The 16,845-nt window shown below is 58.5% G+C and overlaps 1 protein-coding gene across 7 annotated transcripts; it reads left to right on the top strand.

Annotated features, from left to right (window-relative positions):
• The first annotated feature begins 3,743 nt into the window (after positions 1-3,743).
• Positions 3,744-15,978, top strand: PRODH (proline dehydrogenase 1). 7 transcript variants are annotated; one of them, XM_064674517.1, is made up of 14 exons: positions 3,745-4,037; positions 4,816-5,012; positions 10,484-10,518; positions 10,796-10,945; positions 11,094-11,158; positions 11,509-11,625; positions 11,773-11,852; positions 12,098-12,179; positions 12,504-12,596; positions 12,687-12,833; positions 12,979-13,154; positions 13,242-13,340; positions 13,658-13,746; positions 14,994-15,978. In XM_064674517.1, exons 2-14 carry the CDS (start codon positions 4,867-4,869, stop codon positions 15,188-15,190), a joined length of 1,476 nt encoding a protein of 491 aa, XP_064530587.1. In that variant the 5' UTR covers positions 3,745-4,037; positions 4,816-4,866; the 3' UTR covers positions 15,191-15,978. The 7 variants fall into 7 exon arrangements, with proteins under 7 accessions (XP_064530592.1, XP_064530587.1, XP_064530590.1 ...); XM_064674520.1 differs by lacking the exon at positions 14,994-15,978 and adding an exon at positions 14,170-14,925; XM_064674518.1 differs by having other exon boundaries at positions 3,747-4,037; positions 15,009-15,978.
• Positions 15,979-16,845: the final 867 nt, after the last annotated feature.

Below are 16,845 nucleotides of genomic sequence, written 5' to 3'. Positions count from 1 at the left end.
TTGCTGATCTTCCTTTTCCCCAAGGCATACTTGTGGACATCTCATATGACTCCCTTCTGCCAGGGAATAAAAAAACAGAAGGATCCTCTGCAAAAAAAGTAATTAGCTAACGTGGGAAGTCTGATGTGCCTTTCCCTACCTTGACTATGTCCTAGATGCCCTTTCAGGGAAAATTTTCCCAATATTTTAATAGCGTTGACCTTTACGGAGACAGGAGTTCACCTGAGTATTTTCTCATGGCTGCTGAGCTGTGCCAGACCCAGGAACTCACAGGTGGAATCAAGAGGACATTTATTTCTTAGGCTGCAATGATTCACCAAAAATCATTGGGATGCAAGTGGAAAGTGCCAGGGATCAGAACCCAGCCCAGCTTTCAAAATCTGGACCATGCTGGGAGAGCAAGCTCTGGGATGACCAGGAGATCAGCTGCAAGAGGAGCCATCCAGCCTCCCTTTCTTCTGCAGAGTCTGTGGCAGCTCTGAGCTGTTCTCTCTGGTGCCCCCAATCCACAAAGAACACCTGAGGAGCTGGAGCTCTCATCCTGTGACTCCCGAGGTGACCAGCAAGTCCTCAAAACTCCCTGCTCTGATCCCAGGGAGGCAGGACACAGGGTACTGCACCTTCACTTGCTGACGCCATGCCAGGATGGGGGTCATCCCAAACCCTGCGGCAGCAGCTTAACCTCCTGGGGCCTCTGCCACCTCAGGTGGAAAGGGAAGGACATAGTTCCCTCCTGGCTGTGGGAGGGCAGGCTGGTTCCTCCACTACACTGTCAGAGCAGAGCCTAGTGTGCATTGTACTGTGGCACAAGCCAGAGCCACCCCTGGGAGAGTGACAGGGAGGAGTTAGAGAACCAACTCATCATCCAAACACACCCCATTCTAGGGTTAGGAGTTCCTGTCACCCCATAGGGGTTTTTTCCCTCAGAGTGGGCATTAGTGGATCTGGGGTTCTCCCTGAAGAATTGCACAGCAGGAGATGAAGCATCTTGTGAAGAAAAAGAACCCTCAACCAGATGGGGAGCCACAGGCAGCTGCAATTTGGAAAGCAGCATCCTCATGTCCACCTTCTCTTGGATTTTGCCAGTGGGTCCACATCAGATTCTGACACATCCAGCTCCTGCCACCCCATTGCCTCCTGCTCCAAGGGGCACATATGGCAGAGCCAGATGCCAAATTTCCTCCTCATCTATTTGTCTCACATTCAAATATGAATCTTATGGCTTCTTATGGCTTCTCGAGCCATACATAACCACTTCTCCTGAATTTATTGCTATCGCTGCTGTGGCCCAGAGTGCCCATGGAAGGACTCAGATGCATGTTATTCAGCCTGGGGCATGTTCCCTGAGTGAGATACAGCAGCACAGTTGTGCTCATGGTGTGTGTTCCAGCCATGGGCTGCAGGCACTGTGACAGCTGGAGCAGACCCTGAGTGTGCACTATTCCCTCTGTGCCTGCAGCATCTGACTGGACATAGTAAGGATGGGGACAGTGGTCTGAGGGTATAAAGTCACAGTCAAGGGGAATCAGGAGCTGGGGGTCAGTGCTCTGCAAGGCCACGATGCTGTGACCCATGGAGAACCTTGGCATGGTCCCCACAGCAGTCTGGAGCATCCCTTGTTGGTCTCCCTACCATCGACAGAGCTGCTAGCTCAAGGATTTCCTCTGCTTTGTGTACCACCATCATATTTCACTTTCACCAAGAAATGGCTTTTTTACATTTCATCTCTGCATTTGAATCTGAGACTAGTTTCTCCAGAAACTCAGACCTGGTTTTGCACCACAAAGCCCCAGTCCCAGCCAGATGTTTGGGGCTGCAGCTCTGCTGGCACAGCAGGCAGCACTTGGAAGCTTTCCCTGCTAAGACCATGCAAGTACTTCCCAGGGAAGATTGATGCCATTAGAGCCTTTGAAGGGAATTTTCTCTGTACCACCTGGCTGAGAAACGAGGTCTGAACTGCAGCCCAAGACCACGTGTGCAGCCTCGTCACAGTGAGGAACTTCAGGTGAATTTTTTCGCTCTAAATATCATGCAACAGTTAGCACAGGGAATGTTTTGAAGGAAGTGGATGCTTTTCCAGAGCTTTGTACCCACCTCTGTCAGGGGCAATGCCACTGTCTGGCTATCACCCTGGAAGGACAAGATGTTCCCAAAGAAAAGCTTGCAAATGAGCTCAGGGAATCCTAGTGGTTTCACTGCAATGTCAGTGCTGGGGAGGGGAGGAAAAACAGTTGCAGGGACTAATTTTCCCAGCTCCTGCCTGCGCTGAGCATTCCTGGCACGAGATGTCACTGAGGAGCTGGATTTGGGCAGCTCTGCATCAGCCCGGAGTCATCCTCCGGGAACCACTGAAAACAGGGACTGGAGAGGTGGCCAAGGAGAAGGGACACAGAAAGAGGACGTGGGCATAGAGAAGGGACGAGGACATGGAGAAGGGAAGAGGGCAAGGAGAAGGGATATGGGCACAGAGAAAGGATGCGGCTGTGATGCTGCTGTGAAACAATCCTGTGAAAAGGAAGGGAGGTATCTGCTTTCTGCTCTCCCAGGCCAAGCCAGGAGCGTTTCTGGCCTCAGGGTGTCAGGGAGGTGCTGAGTGATCTCTGGAACTCAGCACTGGGTGTGCCGGGGAGGAACAGCTCAGGCAAACGCCTGCCAGGAACATGACAGGCACTCAGCCCTGCCTGGGAAGATCCTGAGGCCCTGCCAGTCCTCTCTGGGGTTCCACGGAGCAGATGAAACCAAATAGCCCCAGCCCACACCGAGGGAGCCAGCCTGCTGCCTCAAGCACCCCAGCATCCATGAACCCAGACCAAATGAGTGTGGACTCAGGTGAAACCCCTAAATTGTTTATGCACAGACCTGGAGGAGCAAGCGCAGGGGCTCGAAACATCTCTCCCGTGACAGGTCTCCCAGGTCTGAGATCCCCTCCCCAAGGGTCACCCAGCTCTGTAGGCTGGACATGCCACAGCCTACCCCAGGATTGGCCACGAGGGGACAGGGACCCTTTGGGGCATCATTTGGCCCTCCCTGGGGCTGCTCTGAGTGGTCAGGAGACCCCTGGCTCTGCAGGGTTGGCCCCAGTTCTTCCCCAGGTCCCTTCCAGGAACCACTCCAGGGCTCCCTTAGAACTTTCATCACTCTACCAACGGCGCCTCCAAGGGCATGGGGCTCTCTTTGCCCCACTCCCAGCACTGCTCCAAGGAAGAAAGTTCCCTTCAGCCCCGGCCCAGGGCTCCCCTCGAGCTGCACCTGCACCTTCAGGCCCTTCTGGGGAGGGATGTGCACCTCTTGGTTGAGCCAAGAGGATGGCAATGGGGAAGGCACTGGGCTGGGGGCTGCGGGAGAGGGGTGTACTGGGCAGGGTGGCTCCAGTCCTGGTTCTGGTCCCGGTGCTGGTCCTAGTCCTGGTCCCGATCCCAGTCCCCGTCCCAGTGCCAGTCTCGGTGCCAGTCCCATTCCCATTCCTAGTCCCGGTGCTGCTGTCGGTTCCTGTCCGGGTCCCAGTCCTGGTGCTGCTCCCGGTCCCGGTTCCAATGCCGGCCTCGGTGCCGGTTCCGTTTGCAGTCCCGCTGCCGATCCCGCTGCCTATCCAGAATCAGTCGCACTCCCGATACCCGTCGTCCTCCCAGTGCCGGGGCCGGGGCGGGGCGGAGCAGTGCCGTGGCAGCGGGAGCCCCGGGGGCGGTGCCGGGCGGGCGGTACTTAACGCGGCGGCGGGCGGGGGCCCCGCCGTGCTCATGGCTCTCCCGAGAGCCGCCCGGGCGCTCCGCGCTGCCGTCCGCCTGTGCGACCCCTCCCGCCGCCCGCGCTCCGCGCCCGCCGCCGCTCCCCGCGGGGCCGCGCCGCCGGCGGGCAGGGGACCCCGGCCGGGGCCGCCGCCTCCTCCGCGGGGCGAGGAGCGGGACCCGCCGCCGCCCGCCGTGGATTTCGGGGACTCACGCGAAGCGTTCCGCAGCAAGAGCAGCGCGGAGCTGCTGCGGGGGCTGGTGGTGCTGGGGCTGTGCGCCGTGGAGCCGCTGGTGCAGCACAACCGGGAGGTGGGTGGCGGGGGGGCTGACTGGGGGAGTCGGGGAGACTGATCTGGGGAGTGTTTCTCCCCGGCTGGTGGGGAGCTGCCGGCTCTGGACCGGCGGGGCTCTCTCTCCGGGGCCGCCCGCTCCAGGAGGCGTCAATTCCTTTCTGGGGGGTTCTTGCTCCGGGGAGTCCCTTTATGGGGGTGCGAGTCCCGCGATGGGGACTGCCCTTTCCGGAGGTGCCGGTGCGGGCTGGGAGTTCTCTCACTCCGGGGGTGCCTGCTCCAAAAGACTGTCGGTCCTGGGCCGGGGGTCTTTCGTTCCGGAGGGTGCCTGTTTTGGAGGATGCCGCTGCGAGTCGGGGGGTTCTCTCTTCAGGAGGTGCCCATTTCGGTGGGTTTCGGTCCCGGACCGAAAGGGCTTTCGCTTTGGGGGATGCCAAACTTATGCCGGGTGAGCTCTCGCTCCGGGGGTACCCATTTTGGGGGGTGCCGGGATCCTGGGCCAGGGGGTGCCACTCCAAGGCTGGAGGGGTGCCCGTTTCGTGGGGTGCTGGTCCTGAACCGGGGCCTCTCGTCCTGGGAGTGCTCATTTCGGGAGGCGTCAGTCCCCTTCCGGGGGGACTCTCTGTCCGAGGGCTGCGTGGGCTGGGGTCTCTCGGTCCGGAGGGGTTTGGGGGATGCCAATCCTGGGTCTTGGATTGGCCAGGGGAACTGCCCCTTTTGGGGGATGCCGGGGGGTTCTCCCTCCGGAGGGAAGGGAGTGCCCGCTCCGGGGGTGCTGAGCCGCCGCTGTCCCGCAGCTGCTGCAGTTGTGCCAGCGCGTGCTGGGGCAGGCGCTGTTCGAGCGGCTGATGAAGATGACGTTCTACGGGCAGTTCGTGGCCGGGGAGGACCAGGAGGCCATCAAGCCGCTGTTGCGGCGGAACCAGGCGTTCGGCGTGGGCGCGGTGCTGGATTACAGCGTGGAGGAGGATCTGCGGGAGCGCCGGGACGGGCGGTGAGTGCGGGGCCGGGCCGGGCTCCCATTGGCTGCGCCTGCCCGTCCCCCCGCTCCCATTGGCTGCGCCTGCCCGTCCCCCCGCTCCCATTGGCTATATGCAGGGGCCGCGCACCAGTCAAGGCCCCGCCCCCCACCCGCCCCGAACACGGGGGGCTGTGACCCCCATGGGGTGTGTCCCCCCCCAAACCGGGGGAGCGGCCCCGAACACGGGGGGCTGTGACTCCTGTGGGGTGTGTCCCTGCTCCAGCCCCTCTGCACACACCCGGTACTGCCCCCCGGGCTGCTGCACCCCCCTCTGTTCCCGTCTATGGGTCTGCATACACCGGGGTCCTGCCCCCGCTCCGCAGTGCTGTAGCCCCCCCCAACCCTCCTGCACACCCTGAGGTGGTTACTACCTCTATGCCCCATCTCCTCTAGGGTGCTGGACCTCCCATTCCATCTTCCCCTTGGGGTGCTACCAACCATGTCCCACTTTTCCCTAGCCCCAGTGGAGTGCTGTGTCCCCATCCCACCCCACCACTCTGCACACACTGCGTTGCTGCCACCCCTGTAGTCTCCCCTCTTCCCCACACTGCGTGCTGCCCCCCATTCCTGCCCCCATATCCCCCACCATACAAACACTGGGGTGTACCACCCCACATTTTCCTGGATGATGATCTTGGACCTCTTTTCCAACCTTAACAATTCTATGATTTCCACTCCCCCACTAGTTCCAACCCGCTCAAACTGGGGTGATGCCCCTCTTTTCTCACTGCTCCCCCGTCCTGGGCAGCCTTCCCTGCCTCCTGCCCTCTGCCAAGAGCGGGCACCAGCCCAAAGCTGCCGGTAACTTTCCATTATTCGGGCTCCAGTTCCGGGCAGCTCCGCTCTCTGGATCGATGTGCCGCTGGCCGGCACCTCACGGTCACGGGGGTGGGCGGTGTCTCCCCACCCACGACAAGGGTGGCCCTCCCTGCCAGAGGCCACAGGCTGGGGAAGCACCGACCACCCCCGGGCAAGCCTGCACAGCGCCATGTCCCTGCTCGCAGCTGGGGACACTGTCCGGCTGTCACATGCCTGTCACGTGTTTGTTACGTGATGGTAAAAACACAGCGGAAACGGCTTTTTGGGGTGGTTTGTGAGTGCAGTGCGTGTCAGGGTGATGATACAGGTGCTGCCGCTGGGAGCCTTATCTCTGCTCCACACCCGGGCCCTGCTTATCGGGGACCCTGATGTGCTGTGGTGGGTGGCACTGCTCTTCGCAGCTGCTGCCAGACATCCCCTGGGACTGAAGGGCCATGATGGGAGCAGGCAGCATGTGAGGGCAGCGGTGGCATGGGAGCTGGACGGGGGGAAGCAGAGGTGCACCATCCCAATTTGGGCTACAAACTTCATATTTTTATATAAAAGCTTCAAAACATCCCCCGCTGCAGCCTGGCAGTGGGGGGCTGTTTTGAAGATGTGTAGCAGTGGTGTTTCTTCCCTGCACATGCAGCCATGGTCCAGGCACAGTGTTCAGCATCCCCGTGGGGGTGAGCTGGCAATGCCAGTGCTGCCAGGCTGGCACTGCTCCCCTCCATGCCTGGCTGTGCCTGTGCCAAGGGCTTTCCTGTGGGAGACCACAAAAGACTTTCACAGGCAGGCTCTGCCTGCACCTGTATCCTGCCTGCTGATGAGTGCCAGTGGTTTGTGAGCTGGCTCGGCTGTGCTGGTCTCCCCCGCAGCAGGTTTGGGGGTCACATGTGTGGTACTCTTTGCTAGATCCTCAATGGCCCTGTGTTCTGTGGGCCATTCACACCCAAGAGTTTGCAAAGCCCATTCTCTGCATCCCCCAATGCATCCTTGCCCAAGCCCTGGTGGGATTTGACTGGATATTAGGAAATGGATCTTCCCCCGGAAGGTGGTAGGGCACTGAACAGGCTCCCCAGGGCAGTGGGCACAGCACCAAGGCTGCCAGAGCTCAAGGAGTGTTTGGACAACACTCTGAGGCACAGGGTGGCGATTGTTGAGGTGTCTGTGCAGGGCCAGGAGTTGGACCGGATGATCCTTGTGGGTCCCTTCCAACTCAGGATGCTCTATGATTCTATGAATGCCATCCTGGAGGTTACCCAGGGATGTCACAAAGCGGGGACAAAGCCCAGGGTGGCATTGGAAGGGTTGTGTTGGACCCTGCCCCTTGCCTACCCTTGCTCTGGGTCTTCCTTGGCTCTCTTTGGGGCAGAATGCCAAATTCTCAGTGTTTCTGCCAGGGCTGGTGCTGAATTGGACTGCACGTGGTTGAGAGGGGTGAGGAATCCTGGGCTTGTGGCTGCTGAGCTCTGGAGCTGTGTCCTTCTCCTCAGTGAATGCTTTAGGGTTGGACCCTGCTGCCAGCCAGGAAACAGAGGCACAAACCAGGAGCAGGCAGCAGGTCTTTGGGGCTCCTGGTGCCATCTCCTGTTGTTCTTCTGAAGCAAACTGGAGACAATGGCAGGGAAATACCCTTTCTGCCCCACCAATGGGCTGTGTCCACCTTTTCCACAGGCTTTCCACCTGGGAACAGCAATGCAATGTGGGCAGGAACTGGCTTATCCTGCCTGCCACAGGCTCCTGCCTGCCCTGCCCAGGCTGGCATCCAGGCCTCTGCCAGCTTGTCCCAGGAGGCCTCAGCCACATGCTGAAGGCTTCTGCCAGGTCATGGTGACACAGCTGGAAAATAAGTGTGCTGCAGGCAAAAGAGCCTGGATGCTGCTTGTGGGCTAGGGGCTTTGAGGTGGGTGCCAGCCTGGGTGGGGGCTGGAGAGGCAGTGCCGCAGCTGGGCAGGGGCTTCTGGTACCCATGGGATGAGAGTCCCCCTCCATAGTGGAGGTGATTATAGTCAGCAGCCTTAGGGCCGATGCTGGCCAGCGGGCATCCCAAGACTGGAAATGTGTGCTAACACAGGGAGGGACAGTCCTGCCCTGAGCACTGTCAGATGTTGTTCAGGCTCTGCCATGCAGCACGTGGACTTGGCTTCCTCTAGAGATTCCTTGTGTGGACACCTGATAGGTGGTCCAGTGTGGCATCACCATCCAGCCTGGCCAATCCTGCTCCCAGAGTTGCCACCTCCTCTTTTCCTCCTGCTCCCAGAGCTGCTGCCACCCCTGCCCAGTGCTCTGTCAGCATGTCCCTGGGATCATGGGGTGACTTCTCTTCAGCCTGAAGCTCTCCAAGGAGGTCCTGTGGTGGCCCTGGGCTGGTGTGTGCTGGCAACTCATTCATGGAGCAGGTTGAAGGATTAGTCTGCCAAGAGCTTTGCTTTATTCCTACCTGTGGGATTTTAAGCACCACCTATAGCTCTATTCTGGACTTCGTGTAACCATGAGTTTTTTTCCTTGATGTGGTCATTCAGGATAACTTTGCCAGACCCATTTGCTGATGAGCAAAGCAAACACACTGTGCTGCTGGCACCCTGGGGGTAACCTCCAAGGCCAAAGGGATTATTTCTGACAGCGTTCCTTTGTGCTGTTCCTGAGATGGTTTATTTAGCCTAATCCAAAACTTCCTGAAAGCCCCTGGATGCTGTGTCAGCTGGATTACACTTCCCAGCCATCCATCGGGCTGTGGCAAGTCCTCATAACCTGCTTTAGGCAAGTGTGAGCTCTCAGGTCCTGAGTTCAACCTTGAAGTTGCTGCTTTCTGGATACAGCCTCCCAGGAGTGTTTGGGCAGTGCCTGGAGATGGGTCCTGCTCTGAGAGACATGCTGTCAGTTTGCAAAATGGATGGCCAGGTACAAGCCGGGTTAAGTGGCACTTGGTGGGCAAGGGAATGGCTTTGCTGGCCAAGATTAATATTGCAAAGTGAGCAGCTGATATCCAGGATGGAGTTATTTCTTCAGCTGTAAGGAGCTTCCTTTATTTTGCTTGTTGCAGAAGAACAAAGTGAGCACTGTGGCACTGCTTTAAATGCCCCCCGGGGGATGAAGGAAGGGCTGGTGCAGTCATGCAGTAGGAATGCTGCTGGGAAGGGTGTGTTTGTCTTCGGGAACACAAAACCAAGCTCCAAGGGTGCTGTTTGCTAGTTGAGCTGTGTGCCTTTGCTGGAGGAGGTTTTGTTCCTGGCCGCCTGTTCTCAGCACCTCAGATGTTGGGCCCAAGGTGTGCCTCGGGCTCAGAGCTGTCCTCAGCTGCAGCTGGAACCTGTCCACAGGACCCATGTCTGTGTGTCCTCATGTCACAGCAGTATCTAGCTGAAGCCATTCTCTGTGCCACACCATCTGCTCTGAGGGGACCTTCCACCTGCTGAGGGCTTTGCTGGCACATTCCATCCCTAAGTGTATGATCTCCCCTCCTTTTCATTTACCTTCTGTATTCAGGGCCAGAAAACTGCTTTTCCTGTCCTCAGGGGAAAAAAATTAAAGAGCAGAGCCTGCTAGATGTGATGCCTTCTGCTCCCTGTGAGCTTCAGCTGTTCCTGCCCCAGCTCCTCTCAGGCTTTGTGGCACTTTGAGCCATGTGGAGCTGTTCCTGGCTCCAGGAAGCTGGAGGGAATGGCTTGTTTCTGGTTGTTTATGCTTCCAGCAGCTCCTAATCCCTGTCACAGGGTTTCCATGTGGGACAATATGTCCCAGGACCATGCCACATGCCTCTCTGCTCTCTTGTCCAAGCCTGCTGGCTCTGGATGGGTGACTTTGCTGCTTCCCTCACAATGTGCTTCCCCCTCGTTGGGCACGGCCAGTTTTGGGACAGTGATGCCAAGGCAGAGACCTCCTGGAGGAGATGGCTCTGCTGTCACTCAGGACTGCTCTCTGGGGGCTGGCCCTGTTTCTGGGTGAGACTTCAGGTCTGTGGTTAGGTTTAAGATGTCAGCAAGGAGGCTTGGCTGCTCAAGCTCAGGGAGTATCTCGTGCCTTGGCCTGCATCCCCCAGGCTGCCAGAGCCCTGTTATCTCTGTAGCAGGAAAACTTGGGCTTAAAATTAATCTGAGGTCAGCTGGAGTTGAAGCCTAGACGTTGTGAGTTGTTGGCTGATGCCGAGGCACAGAGGAGTGTCCTGAAGCAGCAGGACACCCTTGGCTCCATCTGGGTCTGGAGGAGCTTTGTGCTTCATGGTCCAGCTGCAGGTGCCATCAAGGTGGGGAGGCATCGGGTTGAGGTTTGCTGTTACCACAGCAAGGACCATGAGCTGGTTAGAGATGGAGCATCCCAGCCCCCACCAGGGCTGACCTTGTCCTTGCCATGGGATAGGGTCTTGGAGAGCAGCTCTGGACCCTTGGACAGAGCATCCTTGCTGTGCTGCCTCAGGGCCTCCAGGTCTTCCCTGGATGGATAGTAAAGTCCTGTTCCCTTCCACAGGTGGGTTTGGGGCATCTTACCTGCCAGTTAGATCCCATCAGTGATGGGATGGTGAGGGAAGAGCAGGGTCCAGCACCAGGATGGTGGCACAGGAGCCTCAGAGCTGCCCTGGCCACCAGTGTGGGGTTGCAGGGGGTTACTGACCTGGCCCTTATCTTCCCTGTTTCTCTTCTTAGCTCCCGCACCTCTGCAGCTGAGAAGGAGATGGGAGGTGAGTGACAGGAAGGTCCGGCTCATCTGGGCGTTGTGGGAGAAGAACCCAGCTCCCACAGCCTCAAAAAACAAGCTGGATGAGGAACAATGTGATTCCTGGCCCAATCCTGCTCCTCATCAAAGACAGCCTCTGCTTGGGCACAGAACAGGCAGGGCATGTGTCAGCCCTGGGAGCTCTTCCAAGGTCCAAGCCAGAGACCCTCTCCCCTGCACCCATGGCAGAAGCTCCGTAGGAGCTTGGCTGCATGGCCCATCTCCATCCTCTTCCACCCCAGGAGCAGAACAAAAGGAGAAGCAATACCAAGCCCATCAGGGATTTGAGGATCATCATGGTGGGTTCACTGGTGCCCACACCTATTTCTACACAGATGAGGCCAAGTGTGACCAGCATATGGAGACTTTCCTCCGCTGCATCGATGCCTCAAGTGAGTGCTCCATGTGTCCTGGGCAGCCCCACTGCGTTGGGGACTACAGGGGTGCCTCAGTCCCACCACCACCACCATATCTCAGGTACCTCCTTCCTGCTCAAGTACCTTGCTGTTGGGCTGACTCTGTCCTTCTGGCTCCATCCAGGTGGCAGCTCAGAGGACGGCTTCTCTGCCATCAAGCTGACAGCACTGGCCAGACCTCAGTTCCTGGTGAGTTCCAGGGCTGTGACCAGATGAGGTGGGGCAAAGCCAGGGCCACAGAGGATGCTTCTACTGGGGCAGGTGCCAGGCTTGCTGCTGTGGCATCAAGTGGGTACCAACAGGCTGTTCCCTGTGTGCCCAAGGCCCCTGCAGACTCTGCCTCAACTTCTGGGGAGACACAAAGGTTTAAAGGTCCCAACATGAGGGGATGTGGCAGGGGAGGGGACTGTGCTGCTCAGCTTGGCCAAGGTGCCCCATTCTAGATCAGCATCTGCCTCAGGCTGGGTATGACCTTGCAAAGCCCTGGCATGACAGGAGGCTCCAGCCTGGGTGTCTCACCTGGAGCTCTGTCCCCACAGGTGCGGTTCTCGGAGGTGCTGGTGAAGTGGCGGAGGTTCTTTCTCCAAATGGCTGCAGAGCAGGGCCAGGCTGGGCAGGCAGTGCTGGAGATGAAACTGGAGGTGGAGAAGCTGCAGGTGAGGCAGGAAGGCCTGAGGGAGGCTGTGCTGCCAGGGATGTGCTGTAGGAGGTGGCCGAGGACACAGAGATCCCAGAGCAGCCCTGAACTGTGACACCTTAAGCAGGCAGACCCCTGTAGCCCCTGATGTTCCTTTTGGTCGCAGGAAACACTGGCCAACCTCAGCATTGTGACCAAGGCAGAGAGCCAGGAGTGGTTCATGGGCGAGAGCCTGGGCACAAGCAGGTAAGGTGCCTGGGATCTGGGGGCGCAGCAGGGTGGGAACACTGGGGGACCTTGTCCCTGTCCCTGGGGTAGTAGCAAGGGGAGGTCTCCACAGCAACCAAGTGTAGGGAAAGTTTGGGTGGAGGTGACAAGACAGGTCGGGGTAGCACACGTTATGCATCTTGCTTGCTGGTGGGGGTCGGCAGCTGGTAGAGACCCCCCTGCCCCTGCAAGACACCAGTAGGGACTTGACTCTCTGCTCCCAGCACTGTGGACCTGCTTGACTGGAACAGCCTGTTGGACAGCCGCACCAAGATCTCCAAGCCTCTGCTCATCCCCAACAGGCAGGTGAGTACCCCACTATGCTAACCCCAGAGAGGTCCCACAGGGAGTTTGGGGGAGCAGAGTGTGGGTCTTAAACTCTTCCCAATAGGTTGCTGGTGGCTCCAGTGTTGGTGGCATCTGTGCTGCCAGAGCCTGGCCATGCTGTAACCACAGTGTGCAACCACCAGGCTGGCAGGGTGGGCACCCTGTCACACCGTGCTCGCTGGTGGGTGCTGTGAGGCTGGGTTAGGCAGCAGCCCTGGGGATGGGTTCCCTCCAGGGGGATTTGTGTCTCCCGTGGGCAGAGCTGGGTGCTGGCAGGGTGCCACAAAGCTGTGCTTGTTTCAGACTGGGCAGCTTGAGCCGCTGCTCTCACGCTTCAGTGAGGAGGAGGATCTGCAGATGAAGCGGGTGCTGCAGCGCATGGATGTCCTTGCCAAGGTGAGGGGGCACTGGAGTTGGGGCAGCCACAGGGGGAGACGTGGTGCAGGCAGCCCTATGAACCCAATCTGTGTGTCATTCACCGCCCAGAGAGCCATGGAGAAGGGTGTGAGGTTGATGGTGGACGCAGAGCAGAGCTACTTCCAGCCAGCCATCAGCCGCCTCACCGTGGAGACACAGCGCCGCTTCAACAGGAACCAGGCCATAATCTTCAACACCTATCAGTGCTACCTGAGGGTGAGATCCAGCGCCTTGCAGCACCTGCTGGTGCAGATGGGTGGAGATCTCCGCTCCTGAAGTCATGCCAATGCAATGGCAGAGCTGCTAAAGTGAAGGGGTGGCACCGGTGTGATGACCTTTTGCCATCCCTTCCACCTGGTAGGAGGCTTATGACAATGTGACAGGGGACATGGAGCTGTCACGCCGGGAGGGGTGGCACTTCGGCACCAAGCTGGTCCGTGGCGCGTATATGGAGCAGGAGCGGGAAAGGGCGGCTCAGTTGGGCTACGAGGATCCCATCAACCCAACCTATGAGAAGACCAATGAGATGTACCACAGGTAGGGGACAGCTCCAGCCACTCTCCTCTCTTGCCCTAGTGGGAATAGGCACAAGCAGCCTCACCAGAGGCCCATACTGCCTTACAGGTGCCTGGACTATGTCCTGGAGGAGATCAAGCACAGACGGAAAGCCAGCGTGATGGTGGCATCTCACAATGAGGACACAGTGAAGTTCACCCTGCGCAGGTGAGTGCTGGGAAGGCAGTGTGGTAAGGCAGGGACTAGAGACTTAAGGGATGTGGGGGCCCTGCAAAGCTGTGGTAAGACCTGCTGTGGCTTCTGAGGTCCCCGCGGAGCTCACCTGGAGGGATCGTGGCTCCCAACTGGTGCTCAGGGCTTTAGATGGGGCTTGGAGCTGAGGTGCAGCACCCAGGAGCTGTTGTGAAAACAAATCCCACATCTCAGTTCTATTTGGAGGTGCTCCCCAATTCTCTGGTGGGACACTGCTGAGGTGAGCTCCATGCTGTCTCTGCTCTCTCCTAATGCTGAGGCTTGGTTTGCAGGATGATGGAGCTTGGGATCCATCCCTCAGAGAAGAAGGTGTGCTTTGGGCAGCTGCTGGGCATGTGTGACCAGATCACCTTCCCCCTGGGTAAGTGATGGGGTGGGGAGGGCTTGGCAGAGATGCTCCTGCCCCATCTGGACCCCTGGTGTCTCCCTGAGCAGCTGCTGTGGCGTCCAAAGGAAGGAGCGAGTGAGCCAGGCCTGTCACAGAGCAGGACTGGCTGAGCACAGTGCCTTGCTGTGGGGAGTGTTGTGACCCCTGCATGAGGTTTGGGGAAGATGTAGGTGAGGATGTAGGTGGAGAATCACATCTTTCTGCTGGAGTCCCATGAGCCCACGGTGGCTGGGCAGGGAGATTCCCACTTTGGATCTAAGTGGAAATTGTAGTGCCCTAAAGTGGGGCAGAGACTGATCCTAGCAGACAGCATGCCCCTTCTGTACCTCCTCAGTCTGGGGGTGTCACTTGGCTCCATTGGAGGTGCACACTGAGTCCTGGACTCTCTGCTACCAGGGCGGCACCAGCCTCTTGCATGGCCTTGTCCTCAGCCACTGGCCCAGGCAGCGGAGCAGCACTTCCAGGGACCTGGACAGAGGGACACACAAGGGTCCAGCTGTCAGGTCAGGGACTGATCCCCCTGCCCACACCAGTCCAGAGCAGAGTCCTAAGGCCAGGAGAGCAGCAGGAGGCAAACTGGGCAGTTGTCCAGCACAGAGACTGCTCTGTCCTGGAGTTCCCTCGGAAGCGGGGTTTGGCCGCCCGTCTGCAGCCTCCTCTGGTCATGCTGGAAAAATGTGTTAACTTGATGTTTCTGGTTGAACGCTCCTTGAGCTGGCCCAGCCCCTGCTGCCGACATTCCCAGGGCTCCTGGTGACCTCGGCCCACTCCCCCTGGCTTCTTCCCAAGCTCCCGGTGCTGAGCCGAGAGAGATGCGCTGCAGCTCCCCTCACAGGCTCAGCCGCTTCCAGGATCCCCATCTTAGAGCCCAACTGCAGACTCCTGCACATCCATCCCTGCTCCATCGGCACAGCCCCAGGGGTGTGGGAGAGCTGGCAGGAAAGGGAGGGTGGCTTTTTTTTTTTCTCCTCCCCCTTTCTTTTTCTTCCCCCTGTTTCTCTTTCCCCCTTCCTCCCTCTTTTCCCCCTGTTTCTCCCTCACCCCCCCTTCCCCCTCTTGCCCCCTTTATTCCCTTTTTGTAGCCCTTTGCCCCCTTTCTTCCCCTTTCCCCATTTTTTTTTCCTCTTCCCTTTCACCTTTTTTCTTCTTTTTTTTTTCTTTTTTTCTTTTTCCTTTTTTCACTTCTTTTTTTTTTGCTTTCTTGGCACTTCCCTGACCAGCCTCTATCCCTCTAGGCCAGGCTGGCTTCCCCGTGTACAAGTACGTGCCCTACGGCCCAGTGAACGAGGTGCTGCCCTACCTGTCCCGCAGGGCCCAGGAGAACAGGGGCTTCATGCAGCGGGCAAACCGGGAGCGGGACCTGCTCTGGAAAGAGGTCAAGAGGCGCCTCCTCGCAGGAAACCTCTTCAGCCACTGACCCCAACCCTGGGGCTCCTGTGCCTTCAGCCGGAACCACTGTCACCATTCCCCATCCCAATTCTGCTGCAGCTACCCCAAGCACCCTTTGCCCTTTGAGAGAAGTGTCCTTGTTGCTGCTGAACCACACACACCTTCCGGCAGTCGCTGCTGCAGGGTTGCCCCACCCGGCACTGCCCCAGGGATGTCCCTCTGTCATCCCACAGCCTCTTGAGCTGTCCCAGGGGCCAATGCTGGGGCTCTCCTGCCAGCCCTGCCCCATGCCTTGGTGAACACTGTCCCGGAGCTTTCCCCTGGCGGGATTGCGCAGAGATTTATCTGCCTGCTTCATGCCATGGGCTCAGGTACAAGTGGGCTGGGTGACCTGGGCACAAGCTGGAGACAAGCCAGAAGCTCCTCCAGCCTCTGCTGGGGCTGGGGCTTTGTCCCTTCCACACTTGTGTAAGGGCTGGATCGGTCCCTGCTGCCTGTCCCAGGACAGCCACTCCTTGCCTGCTCAGCAGCTTTGCACTGATCAGAGCTGGGCAGGTCCAGGCTCTCCCCCATCCGCCAGGATAAGCTGAGCCAAAGCCTCCTGGGGTTATCCATCCTCAGGCACACGTCCAGTGGAGCAGGAGGGGCCAGGGGAGCGGGCTGGCCCCATCCCTCTGCCGTTCCTGCCCTGCCCACAGTCCCTGGCTTCAGTGATGGACCAGGGACAGTGGGAGCACCCAGAGCTGGACCACAGTTCAGCTCTGCTGTACACTGGATTTGCAGAGAATGGAGATGATTAAATCACAACTGTTCCTGCTCCTGTCTCTCCCTTGGAGTTATTGGGTAGCCACCTGTCCTCAGGCACTGCCCTGATCTCAGAGAGGGGTCAGTGCTGCTCTTGGCCCTCCAGCTGCACACTTTGGCCAGAGCCAGGGCTTGGGGAAAGGAGCCAGAGGTGGGCTGTACAGAGTGAGGCCAAACTTCCTGGGCTAGGGATTGGAGAAGCTGTGGAGCTGCCTGTGATGGGCTTCAGAGGAGCTGGAAGCCCTGGAGCCTCCTCCTACCTGCAGAGGAGGGTGTGGCATGGGAGAGCCTCTCCCTGCCCTGAGACCTGCTTTTGGGGGATGTGCACCCTGCAGGGTTTCACACCTCAACATAGCTCCAGTTATTCCTGGGCTCTGCATGACCACAGGCATATCTGGGATTCCCTGCCTAAAGCTGTGGCACTGTCTCCTTTTTCCCTGGATCAGTCCCTCAGAGGGATGATGTTTAGATTTCCAGAGCTGTTCACCTTCTGCCTTTTCTCTAGCTGAGACTCTCCTGCCTTAAAAAACAACTGGAGCAGAGCAGGGAGCATTGCTGGAGCACAGGGCCAGGGCTGCTGGAATTTAAAAACGGTACTGATGCAGGCAGCAGCTGGGCTCCTTGTGTTTCAGGGAAGAGGGGAGATGCTCCAGACGCTGGGCTGCCTCTCCAGCCCTTGCAGGATGCTGCTGCAGTGGCATGCAGCACACCGGTGCCCCAGAGCCTGAGCTCTGCTGGATTCTGGATGCAGAAGTAATCCATTATGACCTTATGCAAAGACCCCCAGGCATCTGTGTAGTATGGCAGGAGGAGCCCCTCTTGACCCTCCTTTTTTGTAGTTAACCCCCTCATGATAAGATGACTCCACAACCCAGCTTG

This window comes from Pseudopipra pipra, chromosome 18, assembly GCF_036250125.1.
Source record: "Pseudopipra pipra isolate bDixPip1 chromosome 18, bDixPip1.hap1, whole genome shotgun sequence".
NCBI lineage: Eukaryota > Metazoa > Chordata > Aves > Passeriformes > Pipridae > Pseudopipra > Pseudopipra pipra.
Note: the sequence above shows the minus strand (reverse complement) of the source record. Positions and strands in the feature narration are given on the sequence as shown.

Excerpts from the sequence above, each read along its gene's own strand:
- PRODH (XM_064674523.1), top strand. The coding sequence starts at position 4,359 with ATGCCGCTGCGAGTCGGGGGGTTCTCTCTTCAGGAGGTGCCCATTTCG. Across the intron at positions 4,467-4,815 it reads GGATGCCAAACTTATGCCGG|CTGCTGCAGTTGTGCCAGCG; the intron begins GTGAGCTCTCGC and ends GCTGTCCCGCAG. Across the intron at positions 13,747-14,993 it reads CCAGATCACCTTCCCCCTGG|CCTCTATCCCTCTAGGCCAG; the intron begins GTAAGTGATGGG and ends TTCCCTGACCAG.